The sequence below is a fragment of the Taurulus bubalis genome (genome assembly GCF_910589615.1).
Source record: "Taurulus bubalis genome assembly, chromosome: 14".
NCBI classification, from domain to species: Eukaryota; Metazoa; Chordata; class Actinopteri; order Perciformes; family Cottidae; genus Taurulus; species Taurulus bubalis.
In genome coordinates this window covers 23,962,516-23,983,415 of record NC_136602.1, presented here as the reverse complement: position 1 = coordinate 23,983,415, position 20,900 = coordinate 23,962,516, and the positions used below count along the sequence as shown (strand labels likewise).

Genomic DNA, 20,900 nt, shown 5'->3' with positions numbered 1-20,900 from the left:
GCAGTAGTTTGTCACAAAATAACTCGTCAACTCTCCTTTAATGTATTAATTTGCTTAAATGAAATGCAATTCTTCTATTTGTTATGATTTATTTCTAAAGCAAAGTGGCAATAAACTCAGCTACTTGGCTTTACCTGAAACTAAGCAGCTAGAAGTGATCCCAAGGTTGAGAAGGAACCTCTGAATTGCAATTTGTTTTAAATAGATCCAAAGATTTTCCACTTAGAGCCGTAATCTGAAGACAAAAGCCCACGGAAGATGTTTATTTATTTCTGTGGCAGCCTCACAATGGGAATGTTTAACGTTGATGACTCGGGTCGTTCATGGGTGTCAGCTGTTTTCCTCAGTGTCCCATGACCACAATGTGACTTCTGCTTCCTCTGCAGGGTTTTTCACGCCTCACAATAGATATGCATGACCCCGTTGTCCCACTTAAATCACAAGTGTGTTCCATATTAGAATATCTCCTGTTGTATTAATCTGTTGAGATGAAGTCAAACATTTGACTGAGGCTAATTGGTGAGTGCCGTAGTTATGGTTACTAAAATTAGTAAAATAAAAAAAACGGGAAGAAAGAATTCCTCAGCAGGAAGTACCAAGTCTGTTTGTGGTGTTGCTACTCCACCGTTATGCTGCGCTCACCAAACACGCCCCTTTCTCACCAAACACGCCCCTTTCCACTGTTATGCTGCACTCACCAAACACGCCCCTTTCTCAACAAACACGCCCCTTTCCACTGTTATGCTGCACTCACCAAACAGGCCCCTTTCTCACCAAACACGCCCCTTTCCACTGTTATGCTGCGCTCACCAAACACGCCCCTTTCCACTGTTATGCTGCACTCACCAAACACGCCCCTTTCCACTGTTATGCTGCGCCCACCAAACACGCCCCCTTTCCACTGTTATGCTGCGCCCACCAAACACGCCCCCTTTCCACTGTTATGCTGCACTCACCAAACACGCCCCTTTCCACTGTTATGCTGCACTCACCAAACACGCCCCTTTCCACTGTTATGCTGCGCTCACCAAACACGCCCCTTTCCACTGTTATGCTGCGCTCATCATGTTTTAATATCCAGTAAACCCTTTTTTAAGTTGTTATGACCGCCAAATATTGAACCACCTTGACACAAGACTAGGGTTAAACTTCATTTTTATCTGCCAAATGGAAATATGAAAAATCATATTTTTTTTTGTTTGAGTAGTAAAATATAAAAGGGATGGCTTCTGAATAAATCTAATTGGCATGCTGCCTGTTTTTGAATCTCATGTCTGTAAAAATCAACAGTCGGGACTGTAAATGCTGATGTCGCTGTTAAACTCTGACTTTAAGATGGTTTTTCCTCTCCCTCGCTTTCACTCCAGCCAACCTGATAAAGAGTGAAATATTCCATGGAAATAGTTTGAATAATTGTACCTGCTTTCTGCACATGCTTACAAATAGTCAGATTTGGGTTTACATCAAAGCAGATTGAGTCTTTTTTAAATTTTTATTTTGTTTATTGTGTACAAGTACGAAGAGCTAAGTGTAACCAAAGTCAAATGTCATGTCTGTGTAAACACACATGGCCATTAAATCTGATTCTGATTGTAGTGTTAACCAGTGTCATCACGGTTTAAGGTAGCTTTATTTGAAGTTCCTATGTATTGACAAAAAAATACATATACATAGACTACAGATGAAAAATAGCCTCTTGGCTAACTCTGGCTCGTTTACAGAAATGTTTTTATGAATATGCACTGTCCCTTCATCAAATAAACCAGTATTATTAAATGCTTCCAGTGCAACGCCCGCTGTTCTACCTGCTAGCGCCCCTCACAGCCGACACACAGGCAGCAGCTCCCAGTGAACATAGTGGAGCATTCAGCAGCTCCTGCCCTGAAGCTGCTGTGGTGAATTACCATCAGAGTGGTTGGCAAACACAATGAGACTCCTAATGCTTGACTTGAACTAGTATTACAGGGAAACTTCACTGAGCAAATCTGTCATAGCATCCCTTTCTTCAAACACTTATTGTGTTACATGAGCGTAAATACAGCCATCGGGCCCAATCCCCGTCAAAAGGGTCCCGCTGCGGAACCGGCCAAATAACCACGGCGAGTGTTGTCCGCCTAATGATGACCCTGCTTGTCGTGCCATCGGGATGGTGTGAAAACTTGGCTCATTGTTTCATTAAGCGCATGTCACAGAGGTCATCCATGTGGCGGTCGCCTCTATGGGCCAGGTGCCTGGACTCGGGGTCCACGGGGAGGTCAGGCCGGATCAACACCGGGGCGGCGACTTTGTGATGAGCGTGAAATTCCTCTTTCATTCCACAAATTCATGAAGTATCACACAGACGCTTCCCTCTACTGGATTTAGTGGTTTCAGTCCAGGCAAAGGTCGTGGTTCGTGGTGTGACACGTATCTAAAAGAATGGAAGACGAGATGAGTTATTTGTATTCATACACAAGTGGAATATGTCAACCAGAGACTGATATTCTAAATCTGTGTCAATTTAGCTGCAAGCCACTTGATTTTTACTGATAATGGTATGTAATTGGAGGTTTTATTTTTAAACTACCGGTAAGCCTTTTTAAAAACACCTTATTTTTAAGCCCTTTCCTCAAATGTCATCCCCAAACTAAAAAGTGTGTATCTCTGCATCCACTAGGGCTGTTTGAATTATGTTGGTGTTATAATAAAAGGTACACATGTGAGATTATGTTCAGATGTGTAAATATCAGTCGATATGTTACTGGTCAAAAGTAAATGAAGATGAAACACAGAAAAAAATGAAAAAGTTTCAGGTCCGCCTATAAAAGAATCACTTTCAGGATAATTATTTCTTTGAAATGATGCAGTTGTAAGGTCCAACTCTAACCCAAATCATAACTCAATATGTGAACATTCTCTAACCCAAATCATAACTCAATATGTGAACATTCTCTAACTCAAATCATAGCTTAATATGTGAACATTCTCTAACCCAAATCATAACACAATATGTGAACATTCTCTAACCCAAATCATAATACAATATGTGAACATTCTCTAACCCAAATCATAATACAATATGTGAACATTCTCTAACCCAAATCATAGCTCAATATGTGAACATTCTCTAACCCAAATCATAGCTTAATATGTGAACATTCTCTAACCCAAATCATAACACAATATGTGAACATTCTCTAACCCAAATCATAATACAATATGTGAACATTCTCTAACCCAAATCATAGCTCAATATGTGAACATTCTCTAACCCAAATCATAATACAATATGTGAACATTCTCTAACCCAAATCATAACACAATATGTGAACATTCTCTAACCCAAATCATAGCTCAATATGTGAACATTCTCTAACCCAAATCATAATACAATATGTGAACGTTCTCTCTGCAAAGGTTGACTTTGATAAAGTGAAGCAGAACAAAGTTAGAGAGGGTTTAGAACAGAACATTCAGGCGAGGACTACAACATCTGTGACATTTGAATTTGTTCATGTACCAAACCATATATTTCACTTGTATATTACTTATGGTGTTCAATACATCCAAATACAGCAGTTTTGGGCTGTTTTTTTCATAAAACAAGCTATGATTTACAGTTTTATATAACAATCACCATGGGGGGTGGAGGGTTTTTAAAAGTTTAAAATAGATTAAAGGTGTGCAAAGTAAGTACGCTCCACTTGTTATTAAAATGAGTATTTCTTGTGTTGCTCATCTAGTTTTCAGGGCGGAAATACAGGTTGTACCACTAAAAGCAAGTGTTTCTGCATTCTTTCATGCAACATATCTCAATTGAATCTGTTTTTTGACAAGTTGTTTTAACCTCAGGCACTTGCAAATGTTAAAAGCTAAATCCAGTTGCATATGATAAGGGATTGAAAAGGATTTGCACTCTGGATACTGGATTCAGATCTCTACTTGACATACCCCTCAGACAGACAGCAAGTTACCGCTCACATAAGTCGACATCTGACATGTCATTGCGTACTGCGTGTCGGCCTTGAGAACTCTTTGCTGTCTAAATCCCACTGTCTGTTTTCTCGCTCCCAGATTGCTGCCCAGATCTGTCGCCAGGCCGGTTTGGTGCAGAAGTCCAAGGATGTGATGGACTACAGTTCTGACAACTTTGCCATTGTCTTCGCCGCCATGGGGGTAAGCGGACCCCCCATCTGTGACACTAATCCCCTTTTAACCCTGACGTGACACCCTGTCCCTTCCCTCCCGCCCTGCTGGCTCTCCTTTATTCACCAGGTGATTTAACCTTTAAGTCCCTCTTGTTACTTCTGCACCTCTGAGCATATCCCCGTTCATGTAGACCGGTTACTAATTCAACAGGCCCTTTACCGCTGTCGGAGCCACAGTATCAAGTTCTCTCCTCAGCTGCTCCTCCTGTTCCGCCTTTTGGGACAGGTTGACCTGACACACACACACATACACACACACACACACACTTGCTAAATACTAATCCTTCCCTCTTCCAGCAATTCACATCCCATTGTGGTCCGTCTAGCAGGAGAGAAATGCAGCGTTAATAGGGATTTGTGCAAGTCAACACTTGCATATGCATTTTTTTGTTTCCAGGACAAACTGAAGGACATTATGTTCACAATAAGAGCAATGCAGCTGTTTGATGGTAGAAAAACTGTGTATAAAACTTCTAGTCAGCCGAGGGAATGGCTCCTGATAAACTTTAGTCTCCGTCTCAATCCTGAGAGCAAAAGTTGAATGTTTTACTATTTTTTTCTTTATTTTTTTGTCAGTGTTTTGACAAATTACCAACCAAAAACTATGAACTTTGGTCTAGTTTTAAAAGTAAAACATTTGAATATATTGTTTTACTTCATTGTAATTGGCACATACATGTACACACACATCTCTGTTTGAATACCTTCGCTGTAACTGATGCATGGAGCCTGTTGCGTCACATATTTGATGTCTGAAAAGGGCTTATGGTTAATCTTTTGTTAAAACGGTGCCTCTGTATCATTAACTTCAGGTCAACATGGAAACTGCCCGCTTCTTCAAGTCTGATTTTGAGGAGAATGGCTCCATGGACAATGTCTGCCTTTTCCTCAACCTGGCCAATGACCCCACGTAAGAATCTGAGCAATGAAAGTTGTCTTTGTGCCAACCGATCCCACATTTAACCCTTATTCTTTTCTGTGACCAATCAGCATCGAGCGTATCATCACCCCCCGCCTGGCGCTGACGGCGGCGGAGTACCTGGCCTACCAGTGTGAGAAGCACGTCCTGGTCATCCTGACGGACATGAGCTCCTACGCGGAGGCTCTGAGAGAGGTACCACCACCAGCAGCTCCTCTTGTGCTGCGTTCACACCAAACGTGTCGCGAATGTTACTCGTGCCTGAAAGGGGGCGTGGCTTATCTCCGTTAAAAACAGTTACCGTTTACGCCATCCACCATGGAAATAACCACTAGTTCTGCTTTATTTTGTTTGTTTTGTTTGTGTAAATTTCACATACGTCGGAACATCAAACTCCATGGTGTCTGGGTTGATAAATATGTATATATATATATATATATATATATATATATATATATATATATATATATATATATATATATATATATATATATATATATATATATATATATATATATATATATATATATACACACACACACACACACACTACCGTTCAAAAGTTTGGGGTCACCCAGACAAATTTTCAGTTTCTTCGCAATTTCCTGCATGGAATAGCCTTCATTTCTAAGAACAAGAACAGACGGGCGAGTTTCACATGAAAGTTCTCTTTTTCTGGCCATTTTGAGAGTATAATGAACCCACAATGTGATGCTCCAGATACTCAACTAGCTCAAAGGAAGGCCAGTTTTATAGCTTCTCACCAGCATTACAGTTTTAAGTTGTGCTAACATAATTGCACAAGGGTTCTCAAGGGTTTTCTAATCATCCATTAGTCTTCTATGCGATGAGCAAACTCAATGTACCATTAGAACACTGAGTTGCTGGAAATAGGCCTCTCTACACTATACACATACAATATGTAGATATTTCATTAAAAACCAGACGTTTCCACCTAGAATAATCATTTACCACATTAACAATGTATAGTGTATTTCTGATTAATTTAATGTTATCTTCATTGAAAAAAACAGTGCTTTTCTTTGAAAAATAAGGACATTTCTAAGTGACCCCAAACTTTTGAACGATAGTGTATAAATATATAATATTATATTATCCGAAGTCCCACAACAGCGTCTGAATGAAGCCGCTACCAGCTCTGGTTCAGGACGAGTGATGAGGGGCGGAGCTTCTCGACGCTGATTGGCTGACGCCACGCCAATTTTACGCAACACTGTTGGTGTGAACATGAGACCTCCTGGTCACGCTCAGCGTTCAGAATGTTCACATACAAAAAAAACTGTATTTCACTCCTGGATATATTGTGGTTATTGTTGGCCCTGCTGGAAACAAAAAAAGAAAAGGGTAGCACTAAATGGACACTTGATAAGTAGACCCCGTTAAAGAAGCGCTTATTATGTGTGTTAATGTGTTCTCAGCATGAGTGACGGGCTCAGCAAATTACCAGAATATCATTTATTTTGTCCATTTATGGCATTTACTCTGACATACTGTATCAAGGTCTGAGCTCTGAGGTCCTCTCTCTTTATCGCTTCATTCTTTAGCTTCTACTATTCACTCTTACCACGTCTGAAAGGATTAAAGGATGAGTCTGGCATTTTAAAAATAATGTTCTTACCATCAACAAATCTCATGAAAAGGCCCAAACCAACAATGTGTTTGTGGATCTGACTTTATTACTTAGCCCCAAAGCCCTTTGATTCCTACTGAATATTTACACACTTTAAATCTGTTCACAATGAATAAGTATTTCATCAAAAAGGTCAGTCATTTCCTAGAACAGCTGGCCAATGTCGTTTTTAGCAAATGTTACTCAAACTGGAGAAAATAGATCATGTGTTTGGGACTATTTTAACAACTTGACAGTCATCAGAAATATGTCTAACTGTTCTGTCTTCTTAGTGGACAACTACCACATATAGTATAGTACATATTGAGTCCTCCTTGAACACAGCAACACACCAATGTCGATTCTCTGCAGCATTAGCACACAGGTGATTGACTCACTAAAGTATTGTGCTCCTTGCTGAAAGGGAGCATAATGTGTCCTTCATTCATACCTCAACTTCATTCTTGTCCGATTGTCCCCTTGAGGCGAGGAGTCGGGCCTCTTTGACTCTCTGTGATAATTCCTTTATGTGGTACAGTTTGCGGTCTCGCTATGCCGGCAGCACAATGCAGGTTTTTAAATGGTCCATGTGTATATGCGTTATTCCTCCTTCGCTCGCCGTCCATAGCCTTGGCACTTGTTCGCGGCACCAATCGTCGGCTCGGGCAGCTTGGCTGTATGAGCCGACACAAAGAGCCAGGAGGACGTTAACGTTCAACTTCTGCTCCCATTCACGCGCGCGAAGGTTGAGTTCTGCATTGAAAATATAGTTCGAAAGTGTTTAGCCTGCCCATCAACCTTTTGAAATTGACGATGAATGGGATGCATTTTCTTTCCCTCTTGCTCTTAATTCACTTGACTTTAGGAACAAGAATTTGCTTTTGGTCATTTTTATCTAAAAACAGAATGGTGACGTTTCCAACCAGCTGTTTGCCTCTTGTGAAAGATTCTGAAGGAGTTAGCATCACTTGACTCCAACAGTAAACGGTTTTAGTATTCATGTATTTTTAGTATGGTAAAGAAAATGCAGCAAAATGAAGTCTCTTAAGATACAAAATAATATCTCTTTCTGTCTATTTACCACCCTGTTAGCAGTGGAACTTTAATGATGATCTTTATTTTTATAAGACGGCCAGTTGAAATGTCATGTCGTGAATAACTAACAGATAACTTTATGTGCTGCCTGTCCATTCTAGCATAGCATGTATGCAGTTTACAGGGATAGTACTAGCATGGAGAAGCATAGCAACGTTTTAAATGGTGCATCCTTGATTTCAACTTTAACCAGCACCGATCAATTTCTTTCTCTGAAACAACCGTCTCTTGCTGGTTTCTAGTGGCATTAGCAAGCTAGTTTGGTTAGCCTGAACTGAGTTAATTAGTTTGGTTATCCTGAACTGGGTTAATTAGCATAGTGCTATCAATAAGCGGGTGTTCACCCGCTAGTCTCTTATTGATAGCTAGCTCCACTATGCATATTGGAGCATTTAGAAGCCAAATAGCCAGATATTCCTCTCAGGAGTTGATGCAGACTAAACGTGAGCTCTAAGAGTGAGAATTGGACTTAAATTCAGCAGGTGAACACGACTCCAAATGAACAACATTATTGCTCTGATTCTGCTATCATCGCCTCCCTTTTTACATTCAGCTTGTTCTGCTGCTCCAAATAAGTCGCCGACAATGAATGCATGCAGCATTATAGCATGTTCTAAAACTTAATGAAATAAAATGTAAATGCATGTTATCAGCCTTGTTCCCTCTAGCTCAGTGTTTTTCAATGTTTTTTGAGCGGCACAAAATCCCGTGGCTAACCAACAACCAAAAAAGTTCTAAAAAAAAAAAAAAACAGCGTATATGGTAATGCAAGGCAAGTTTATTTGTATAGCACATTTCAACAAGGTGATTGATTCACAGTGCTTAACATAAAACCATTGAAAGCATCAAAAATAATGCAGAGAAAACAGGATTTAAAAACCGTTAAGAAAACATTAAAACAGTCAAAAAGCAAAATAAAAATTGAATATATGGTAGGTAATTATTGTGCTACCTACTGGCATGGAAGAGTATTTCATTACTAGACCAGACACTATATTGCAGCTCAGACGCTCAACAATGGAATGTTTTTGGACCGATTAAGTGAAATTGGACATTTTCCCACGGCACACCTGACGATCTCTCACGGCACACTTGTTGAAAATCACTGCTCTAGCTTATGCTAGTCCTAGCTCTCATGTTGCCTCCCACTCACCGCCCACTCCTCCCCTGCAGGTCTCTGCTGCCCGAGAGGAAGTGCCCGGCCGCAGAGGCTTCCCCGGCTACATGTACACCGATCTGGCCACCATCTACGAGCGTGCCGGCCGAGTGGAGGGCAGAAATGGCTCCATCACCCAGATCCCTATTCTCACCATGCCCAATGACGGTGAGGGCAGCAGCTGTAGCGCAGGAGCTTCCTCTGCTTTAACAGGGTTCTTACCGTCATTTAATGTTATGTTCATGTCGTTCATTTACGCTGAGTTTGAAATAATGAATATGCTTTTAAAAGAAAGACTCAAAATATAAGCAGGCATGCATACAGGCATCTATATAAATGTTTATTCTTTTAATCAAACTATTGTCTCATTCATTTGAGTCATTTAAGGTTTACTGTATGCTTTGTATTCTCATTGTTAGTTTAAATACTACATTTACTCACTTTTTACTGTCTACAATAAGAAATTGTTTAAAGTCATGTAACTCATTGGTCAGAATGTGTATGAACCTTTAAGTCTTCACATCCGTCAGCCTTTTGGGGACAATGTTATGATTTATGAACGCATGTGTTTGATGCGTTCAAAGCAATGTTGATAGTCTTTGAACGACGGTTGTCGGCATCTCAAATGGACCGAGGAGACATTTTGGAAGCCTGCAGTTACCATAGCAACACGTATGAAGAGCCCCCACCCATTACGGCGTCACAGGGAGGTGATTGTGTCGGCTTTTTACTCAACGCTGCCGGCGCTCCCAAGAGCTCTTGATTTAGAGTAACGGCCTTTAAAACAGGAAGCTAACATGAATTCTATTTCTGCCCAATGTGACATTCTTTTGAACACATCGATTTTCAACTGTAGCTCTTCTTCTCTGTGAATGTAGCTCAATGGTATATGTAGTGTTTACATTGCAAATGCGTAATTATTTGTGTGTTATGTTGTGATTGAATCCATCGTTGTGCCTCTGACAGACATCACCCATCCCATTCCTGATCTGACTGGATACATCACAGAGGGTCAGGTCTACGTTGAGAGACAGCTGCACAACAGACAGGTATCAGCAGTCTTCATCACTTTTTAAAGCCTTTTCTTAATGCAACATTCATCCAACTTGAGTTAAAAATGCCACATGTTGCTCTGGTCATTTGTACATGCATTTACATATACACAATATCAAATGCTAACCCCTATCATTTTGGTAGTTTAACCAAGTGAGAACAATGTATTAAAACTCGGGCATCAGCAAATGTGACCCAGTCGAGTTAAATTCTTAGACATCCACACAGTCAGAAATGTATTTATATATTGATTTCATATTATTAATTGATTGCCCCTTTTATTTGATGTAGGAATGACTGGAATTAAGATTGTCTGCCTCATTAAGAGGGGAAAATAGTACAAAGATGGTTTGTATTTATTTGTGATGAGATGACAAGTCGTCATTTCTTAATTAGATTACTTATCACATCTCAAGTTTGATCACTAAATATCACATTCATATTATATTCAGTTAAGTTCACCAATTGGTCAATCATTTTCCTTAATTACTTCATTTGCTTGGTGTCTCCTAATGTAGTATTATTATTATTATTTGGTAAATGGGCCGTAATCAGAGTGACAGCGTGTCCCTGAACTGGAATGATCAAAGTTTGGGTTCCCTTCAGACTCGGATCGCATGAAGACAATACGACTAGACGTGTGGACATGTCCGTCTCTTCTTTCTGAAAACGTCTCCCATCTCATTCCGGCTTATTGGTCGAGACGTTTCCTCATTATTACCTGTAGAATTCACTGGGGAAGACCCTGGTGGTTGAACCTTCAGTTTAGTCCACGTGAAATAATAGCAGCGTCATTTGGTTTCTACTTTTCTGTTCCTCTTCATCACAAAGCAGGACGAGTTAAATCCTCACCGAAGAACATTTACATCAGAGCAGACGGCAGCAGTAGTAGTTATGAGGCATGATATACTTTGTGTTTATGTTCATCTTATTGTCATTTCTTTCTAAATTGGCACCATTATGTGTTGATGTAGCGCTCCTGTTTGCGATCACTGGATTACTGAAGAAGACCCTTGAGCGGTTATCGGCTAGGAGTATGTTTTCTATGATTTCTCAGTGGATTTTTAGCGATGGACATAAAGAATAACATGATATCCTCAGGTCAATGGAATCTAACAGAATGTGTATTTAGATTCGATTGAGATTTGACTCGGAAGAAGGGGCCGAAATATCATAATCCCATTATGTTTTATGCTTTATTCGTCCTCAGCAGGGAAATATACACTTGTGCACAATTTAACATCTAATTGGTTAAATGCAGAACTCTGCCATGACTGGACGGGGGACGAGAAGCCCAAAGTCAATACGTCCCCAAGTAGACCTCCACTAAGAATTGGACCGAGCATTTCAGTATACGTTATCTTTTAAAGTAAAATCAGTTGAACACTTTGCTTTAACAGCGCATGTATTCTCATGGTTGTCTTTCAGATCTACCCACCAATCAATGTGTTGCCCTCTCTGTCCCGTCTGATGAAGTCAGCCATCGGTGAGGGGATGACCAGGAAGGACCATGCCGACGTTTCAAACCAGCTGGTAAACAACCTCTTGTACCTAAAGAAAGCAGACAGAAGGTTGCCCTCTGAATAGGAACACAAGTTGGAAGAATAACTAAAAGCACTGGCGATGATAGTATATGGAGAGGAAAGGGACGACTCTGTTTGAACGCCTCATGAGCCGTTATCATTGTGACTCTGTCTCCAGTACGCCTGCTACGCCATTGGGAAGGACGTCCAGGCCATGAAGGCCGTGGTGGGAGAAGAGGCCCTCACCTCTGACGACCTGCTCTACCTGGAGTTCCTACAGAAGTTTGAGAAGAACTTCATTGCTCAGGGTAAGAAGATGCAACCATTCACCCGTGTTCAAGCGGCTTTTCGCTCTCTTCACATCCCAAAACGCTGCGTTCGCCACAGAGAACCTCATGCAGATGTTGTGCTGTTTCATTTCAGCCGTGTGGGAGCAGGATGAGTCTGATTTAGTGGTTGGTCACTGTACCACATGTAGGCCTCTAGAACAGAGTGGACTGCTATCACATAGTGAGCAGTGACGGTCATTTACCGTAAAAGTCGGGTTACAAGCCGCTTCTACCTCCGGTGGGTGTCCCCGCTGTAGCAAGCTAGCAGCGGCGCAAGCTAGCAGCGACGCAAGCTAGCAGCGGCGCAAGCTAGCAGCGGCGCCAGCCAGCAGCGGCGCCAGCCAGCAGCGCCGCAAGCTAGCAGCGGCGCCATCTAGCAGCGGCGCAAGCCTGCAGCAGCGCAGTCAAATAAGGTTTCAGCATGGAGAAATGAATGAGACCCCATACGAAAACATCACTTCATAGGGATTATAATGGAAAGTCATAAGTGGGAATGCGGCAGTGCAATAGGGTTTAGTAAGATAATGAATACGAGGGTGAGAGGTGTGTGTCGGTAGCGGTCTCTAATTGTGACACTCGGTGACTCTGAAGTCATGCGTGTGTCTGAGAGATTCAGTTTCCATGCAGTCTAGACAACTTGTACTGGAAATGTGTTTGTCGCTTACTTCCTGTCACATTTGAGCAGCCATTAGCATCCAAGCTAATGGACTTTGATTGCAGATGCCACACACTGTATTGTGCAACATGCTGTTATTATACTGTTTAAAGTAAAGCCACAGAGGCCTTTACATTTGTCTTCTCATTGAAATAAGATCAGTATACATGTAGAGTGGGTGTAGGACAGGCCTTAAGGTTATTGCTTATATATTACAATATATATATATATTGCTGGTTGAAGTGGCATCCACATTGGATTCCATCTTTACATTTGTCCCTTGAAAATATTGATCTATTTGGGTTCCTTTTGTTGCCGACTCACGCCTGAGTATTTTGCTCCATCTCTTCTCTAAAGTGACGGAACAAAGCCGGGTGTTGCAATGATTTAATGGTCTGTGTAGATACTGAACATACAGAGCTGTATTTCTCCTTTTTAACACGCATAGATTCCACAGGAGAATAGTTATCAATGCATGAGAGAAATATCAAGAGAAATAGTCTTTTGTCTAAACGGTCTCAGTACAACAACAGCAGAGACCAACTCAACTCAGGTCATTGATGAACTAAACCCCTTTGTTTTGATCAGGTTTCATGTACGCCACTATGAGGCATTTCTTCTATGACTACTGCAGCTTCCCATCTGGGCTCCACATGTTCTACAATGGAGTGTGTACTGACACTGAAGAGGTGATTGAGTCCAGCAGATGGAGCGGAGTTGGATACGATTAGCTTAGCACAAAGACTGGAAACGGCTAACTTAGGGTGTCATCTGCACGGCTTGGCGTGAAGACTGGAAATGCTTTAGTGAATTAGCATGCTAAGTTTAGCTAATTCACCAAAACACAAAGCACAACTGAGTGTGTACTTGTTGCAGCTATCTAGTCGTAAGCAAGAGTATTGTACCAATCTCATGGCATTCCAAAAGTAGTTGAGACATTTCACTCAAAACCACAAACGTCAACCTAGCTAGCGCTAGATGAAAGCCCTGGGATCACTAAAGTCAGGAGGGTTCATCCTCTGGGGATCATGAATGTTTGTACACTTGGGAGCACCACATTATGAAGAGATTAACTTCTCATGGTGACTTTACACTGCCTCACATCAGGGGATTAAGACGAGCTAACGCTGCTTTATTGTTGCCTTCTATGGGATACATTGAAGTGTTTAATGTTCCGTTTGTGTAATTGAGTCACGGATATTTAGATGAATCATGATGCAGCATTATTATACCAAGCTTTCGATTCAGAACTGTGTCTGCAGTGTCTTCCACCTGAAGTTGACAGCCATAGAGGAGTCCTTGCTCTTCCAGATGGTAACCTAAGAAAAGAAAGTGACATCTTTGTCTCAAAATGTGTCCTTGATCAGGATTTGTTGACGCCATGTCACAAACCACTCAAGACCTTGCTGTTGTCACAATAGAAGCTCTTGGTATGTTGGCCTTGAAATGGTAACAGCATTGACTGGAGGGTACGTCTTGTGATTTCTCAATATTTAACAAATAGCAGCACAGCTACAGTGTGATGACTTTTACATCACATGGTTCTGTTTCTGATGATTTAATCAACTTAGGGAAAAGAAAACATGCATGGGAGCCTCTTCTCAGACGGTCCTCTAACCACCGCTCTTTTCAGGTGTTGAGGGATGGTGGTCTTCAAAGATGCACTGATAACTTTGAATAAGCAAAGCTTTAAAGTGGTCACTTAATGGGAACCCACCAATAATGATGACCAACGCTGCACTTCCCCTCTGCTTTAAGGAGCCTTTTAGCTCATTTTAGCTCGTTGTTTTGGTTTTACAGCCCACCAGCTGTGCTTTCATGCTCCTCACTCCCAGCAGGCAGCTGTTTTAGTGAGAATGAATAGTTGGAACAAGCCACTGTTCACTACCTGCTCAGCACTAAACCGCTAGGCGGTTATCTGGTGGAGCGTTTAGCCACCAAAGAGCCAGAGGAGTTGGTGGAGACCAAACCAGAGCTAGTTGTGAATGTTGGACTTCAATCCATCAGGTGGACGCAGAAATAACTGATTGGATGATAACCTCACAAGTCCTCTTTTCAAGTCCAAGTCTCTTATGGTGGTGATGAGCGTTTTATCACCTGCTGCATACAGCTATACATGAAGGACTCAAAAGAAAAAATCATTTATCTATCAGCAAACTAAAAATGAAAGCTTTCCTTTAAAGTGAATAAGTGTATTTGACCTTGTCGCATGAACATGCAGCTACAGTAGAGAACCACAGGGTTCTGAGGTCATGGTGCAGGAGATATGTATGAATGTGTTCTTTCTGAATACAGAGGGTACTTTACTCAGGAGAACAGGAAAGTGTTGCTGACATTATTAGCCATGCAATAATAACTGTAGCCTGTTCTAATTACACTGGGTCTCTACAAACGGTCATGAGTTAATCTACTGTAAACTAGCGCATCCCTCGAGCCTCTCGACCCTAAAGATGCTCACACGTCACTGTTTAAGGTCAAGTCTCACGTTTGCTCCTTGTGTGAAAAAGCACATTTTATATAAAGCACTCTTGTTATATATTATGTCAATGCCGTGAATGCAAAATGTATTTACTGCAGCTTTAACACTCGTGCTGCGTTACACACGCCACGCGAGTAGATTACATGCAAAGTCAATGCTCAGACGCCAATGGTTGCCAAAAAGCAAATTTAACGCGGAAAAAAAAACGTTGCGTTGCGAAAAAACATGGAAACCGTCAGAGTTGAATATTTCAACTTGACACGATGACGCATAGAGTACCTCGTGAAATATTTGTAAGAACAGTGTTTGCTTCATGTGGTCGGTTTGGGTCGTAACCTGCAGCGCTCTCCCCCCCCAGGCCCGTACGACAACAGGACGGTGTATGAAACCCTGGACATCGGCTGGCAGCTGCTGCGAATCTTCCCCAAGGAGATGCTGAAGAGGATTCCTCAGAGCACCCTGGCCGAGTTCTACCCCAGGGAGTCCGCCGCCCGTCACTGAGGCGCACACAGGGGGCGCCCTGATCTGGTCCCGTTCACCCCGTTTACCACCATCCTCTTCTACCTTTTATTCCTTTCTTTCATCTCACCCCGAGGTGCCGTCGCCCTTCCCCTCCCTCTCTCCCTCCCTCCCTCCCTCCCTCCCTCCCTCCTGATTACGCCTCTCCCGCCCCTGAAGGGGAGCGGCTGGTAATCTCCCCCTGCTGTAGATGTGCTGTAGTGTAAATGTGTGCAGAAGTGTGTGGAACGTGTCTGTGGTTGTAATGTCTACCCCTTTGATTGCAACAAAAAACAAGTGAACATATCCTAAAAGTGATAAATGAGTCGTTATTTATTGGGGTGTGTTTCTGCTGGATCCCCCTCTCCTGTTTCCTTTTTAAATAAATACTATGTTCTATCCATCCCCCATTAAAACAAGACGTTTCCACCTGAAGAGAGATGTGTGTGTACATAAGAGCGTCAGACAGTCAGGGAAGCTCATAGCGTTTATTCAGACAGAACCAATCAGATGCTGATTCAACTTGTCGTTTACTAAACTAAAAGGCCGACCATACGCTGAACAAGTTTACACAAACTGAACCACATAATCGTCCCATATTGGTATTTTATAGTCTAGTACTTATTAATTTATCCCCACCCTTTGTATCGTTTAATAACGAGCAACTGCTGTGTTTCTTTTCATGTCCGTGGCTTAAAGTTGGCTATGACTCGGATGTTCTATGACTCCGTGGTTCTCATGGTTCTCGTGAACCCGGCCCATCTGGTCCAGACGTCTGCTCCGTGTCGCCTGCAGTACTTTGGCTCTTTCTCCCCTCTTGCTTCCTCTCATCTGCTCTGGAAAAAAAATACTGAGAATGTTTACATTATTTCTGTCGTGGCGTTTTTGATTTGTGTTGCAAAAAGACGAGTCTGTAAGATTATATTTAACATTCCCACCTGTCTGCAGGAACTAATTCTTTGTTGTGCAACAATAATGTTTTTTTGTGAGGTAATGTGTCGATGAATAAATTAAATTATGAGTGTGCTGACTCATCTCTCTTCTCTTGACCCGTCACCTACATCAACGATGTGGTCGACACATCAAGCTTATTAACGTGACAACATATCAGTCCCTTCCAACAAGATGAGAATGACTACTTATATTATAGCAGCATTAAATGCACATGTATGAATACATAGATAATCACAGGGTTCATACACATCTTGACCAATGGGTTCCATGACTTTTCCATGACTTTAAACCAAATGTCCATTACAAACATTTAGTGAAATCTGGGTGTAAACAGTAAAAAGTGAGTAAATGTATTTAAACTAACAATGAGAATACAAAGCATACAGTAAACCTTAAATGACACAAATGAATGAGACAATAGTTTGATTAAAAGAATAAACATTTATATAGATGCCTGTATGTATGCCTGCTTATATTCTGAGTCTTTCTTTCAAAAGCATATTCATTATTTCAAACTCAGTGTAAATGAACCACATGAACACATGAATATAACACATTTACATGACTTTTACTAAACCTTTGGGAGTTTATTTTTTTCAAGGACTTTTCCAGGTCCTGGAAATAACCATTTTAAAACTCCATGACCGTAACAACCCTGTTATATATATATATATATATATATATATATATATATATATATATATATATATATATATATATATAATATATATATATAAAATATATATATATATTATATATATATATATATATAATATATATATATATTATATAATATATATATATATATATATGTATATAATATATATATAGATATATTATATACATATATATATATAATATATTATATATATATATAATAATTTCCTCCTCCCAAATAGAAGTCCCCCTTCGCTCCCTGAAGCCGTGGCTCTGCTCCCAGCGAGGCCAGCAACACTTTCCCCTGGAAGATGCCGGAGGAATCTTCAGAAGATACAAACCTCTATAGTAAAGTCCCTCCTGAGCCGGAGGCCTCTTCAGACTGCAGGAGCGTTGAGATGTCAACATGAGTGCTTCTACCAGGGAGGAGCAGCTCTGTCGGCTATTGTACACATTATTGAGATAATTGATTATTTACAACAGGCATACGTCGCGATAATGTGGACAATAGCCTCATTCTTGACAAATGACTCTTTCTTTGTTGATTTATCCTCATCTGTCTCCTGATGTCAGACTATTGTTTTACTTTCACACAAGCATCTGTTGCTTATTCTTTCAAACACGTGTAGTGTGTTGTGGCGTATCAATGGGAACACATGATGCACATTGCTTTGTAAGAAATACAGTCATGATCATGCTTAATAGATTATTCTGTTTGCCCCTTGTACCTAAAGTATGTATGTTTTAGAGTATGTTATGATCATATTGTTATTAAAATATATCTTAATAGATGATAGTATGCCTTGCCAGAACACTTTAATGGAAACAACGTTAGGAATGTATACAGTATATACAGTACACAGACTGTATACAGTCTGTGTACTGTATACAGTCTGTGTACTGAATACAGTACATAGACTGCATACAGTATACAGTCTGTGTACTGTATACAGTACACAGAATGTATACTGTATACAGTCTATGTACTGTATACAGTACATAGACTGTATACTGTATACAGTCTGTGTACTGAATACAGTACATAGAATGTATACTGTATACAGTCTAAGTACTGTATATATTCTAGGTACTGTATTTGTATACAGTCTATGTACTGTACATATAGTATATGTACTTGTATACAGTCTATGTACTGTACTTGTATACAGTCTATGTACTGTACTTGTATAGTGTCTATGTACATGTATACAGTCTATGTACTGTACTTGTATAGTGTCTATGTACTTGTATACAGTCTATGTACTGTACTTGTATACAGTCTATGTACTGTACTTGTATAGTGTCTATGTACTTGTATACAGTCTATGTACTTGTATACAGTCTATGTACTGTACTTGTATAGTGTCTATGTACTTGTATACAGTCTATGTACTGTACTTGTATAGTGTCTATGTACTTGTATACAGTCTATGTACTGTACTTGTACTTGTATACAGTCTATGTACTGTACTTGTATAGTGTCTATGTACTTGTATACAGTCTATGTACTGTACCTGTAGCTTTCGGGCGGGACTCTCGCGCTACCTGTCAGGTGTGTCGCGCGCAGCACTTCCTGCGGGACTTTGGACGCAGCGGGTCAGCATGTCCGCCGAGGAGCTGGAGGAGAGCTCCGTGATCACAAAGCTGTACAACCGAGGTACGTCTGGCTCAAACTGGGTCATACTAGCTCATACTGGTACATACGGGTACCTACGGGTACCCACGGGTACCCACGGGGTCCGCGCGGCACCGACCTCTGACGCGCGCGCGGGAGAAGCTCGCGCTCCAAACCAGCGACAGACCGTGATCAGTTAGTTTGGAGCACTGCCTTTCATAACTGTCTGAATGGCGTTATGGTGAACAGGTGAAGCCGCGGTATGGTCATGAAGGCTCCGGTGTGGTGGAGTACTGTCATTATTCACGGGACTAAAGTTCTCCACCTGCTTCTCAGTGTGTTCTCACGGTCAGAGTCCACGCGCAGCAGGTGGACTGGCTGTGAAGCTGCATTCCTCTGTGTTCATGTCCAACCACCTGGACTTTAAGAGCTCGTAGTGTTTCAGAAGGAGACATACTTGTGTTTAAAAACGTTCTGCACATTCTAAACATGATTTAACTTATTTATGTTCGAGGGTAAGTCATGATAATGCAAAAAACATTCTTGAACTAGTCACCTCAGCACCTCAGAGAGTGTTATCACTCCAAAGATACTGGGAGTTGAATTGAACTGAACCAGTTGGGTCGACCTTTCTCTGTTGGTCCGACCCGTGTACTGGTCCAGCTTGGTCTGCATAGGAGTGAAAGTATAGAGCATTAACTCAAATACTACTGTACTGACCATAAGTACAATTATGATATACTTTATACTCCTCTACATTTCAGAGGGACATATTTTGACTTTTTACTTCACTAGATTTATTTATAAGTATATGAAGTACAATGTATTGTTAAGCAGTAAATTGCCGCTCCAGACCAGCTGATTTTGAGATTTGCGCTGGTGTTACAGCAGCTAGCGTTACAGCAGCTAGTGTTACAGCTGCTAGCGTTACAGCAGCTAGCGTTACATTAGCTAGTGTTACAGCTGCTAGTGTTACAGCTGCTAGTGTTACAGCAGCTAGCGTTACAGCAGCTAGCGTTACAGCTGCTAGTGTTACAGCTGCTAGCGTTCCTGCAGCTAGCATTACAGCTGCTAGCGTTACAGCAGCTAGTGTTACAGCTACTAGCGTTACAGCTGCTAGCGTTACATTAGCTAGTGTTACAGCTGCTAGCGTTACTGCAGCTAGTGTTACAGCTGCTAGCATTACAGCTGCTAGCGTTACATTAGCTAGTGTTACAGCTGCTAGTGTTACAGCTGCTAGCGTTACTGCAGCGCAGCTGGCGTTACAGCAGCTAGTGTTACAGCTAATAGCGTTACAGCAGCTAGTGTTACAGCTGCTAGCGTTACAGCAGCGCAGCTAGCGTTACAGCTGCTAGCGTTACAGCAGCTAGTGTTGCAGCAGATAGCGGTACAGCCGCTAGCGTTACAGCAGATAGCGTTATAGCAGATAGCGTTACAGCAGATAGCGTTACAGCCGCTAGCGTTACAGCCGCTAGCGTTACAGCCGCTAGCGTTACAGCAGTGCAGCTAGCGTTACAGCAGATAGCGTTACAGCAGATAGCATTACAGCCGCTAGCGTTACAGCAGTGCAGCTAGCGTTACAGCCCCTAGCGTTACAGCCCCTAGCGTTACAGCCGCTAGCGTTACAGCCGCTAGCGTTACAGCAGCTAGCGTTACAGCCGCTAGCTGAAGTGCTGTTCGCCCTCCTTGTGGCGGGGAGGAGTATTTGGCAAGTTTCTGCCACTTTTAATGTAATCCAATTAACAAACCATCAAAACAAACACAGACCTAGGACATATTTAATGCAGCTGGTGACACACACGATGACTGACACCAACTACACCTCCGAACTGCTGTGGCTCAGGGGTTAGCATGCCCGTCTTTCAATCAGAGGATCGGTGGTTCGAACCCTGGCTCCACTAGCCCATGTCGATGTGTCCTTGAGCAAGACACTTGACCTCTAATTGCTTCCTGTTGCTGTGTCTACGGCAGATACATTAAATAGTTTCCACCATTCCACCTCAATGCCACCAGCTGAATCAACATTTGTGGCTAAAGAACGTTTGCGCATCATTCATCGTATCTGAAATCCTGCCTCTCCCCACTGTGGGATCCAGATCAGTTTTCCTACCAAGCTTATCGGACTGATAAGGATGCAGTCAACCAGCCGC

The 20,900-nt window shown here is 41.6% G+C and overlaps 1 protein-coding gene and 1 long non-coding RNA gene across 2 annotated transcripts in view; one reads left to right on the top strand and one right to left on the bottom strand.

The window, feature by feature from the left end:
- Positions 1–16,548, top strand: part of atp6v1ba (ATPase, H+ transporting, lysosomal, V1 subunit B, member a) — a gene marked incomplete at its 5' end in the record, with an annotated part of 39,754 nt that extends 23,206 nt beyond the window's left edge. The window contains 8 exons of the mRNA XM_079229964.1: positions 4,054–4,155; positions 5,000–5,097; positions 5,178–5,301; positions 9,005–9,155; positions 9,954–10,036; positions 11,469–11,573; positions 11,742–11,871; positions 15,385–16,548. Coding sequence (XP_079086090.1) covers positions 4,054–4,155; positions 5,000–5,097; positions 5,178–5,301; positions 9,005–9,155; positions 9,954–10,036; positions 11,469–11,573; positions 11,742–11,871; positions 15,385–15,527 — 936 coding nt within the window. The 3' untranslated portion in view covers positions 15,528–16,548. The remainder of the gene's footprint in view (positions 1–4,053; positions 4,156–4,999; positions 5,098–5,177; positions 5,302–9,004; positions 9,156–9,953; positions 10,037–11,468; positions 11,574–11,741; positions 11,872–15,384) is intronic.
- LOC306746974 lies at positions 16,227–18,790 on the bottom strand. Its single transcript, XR_013771135.1, has 3 exons — positions 18,650–18,790; positions 17,477–17,577; positions 16,227–16,360 (listed from the first exon to the last, which is right to left on the bottom strand). It is a non-coding gene; the product is annotated as an uncharacterized lncRNA (long non-coding RNA).
- Positions 18,791–20,900: the final 2,110 nt, after the last annotated feature.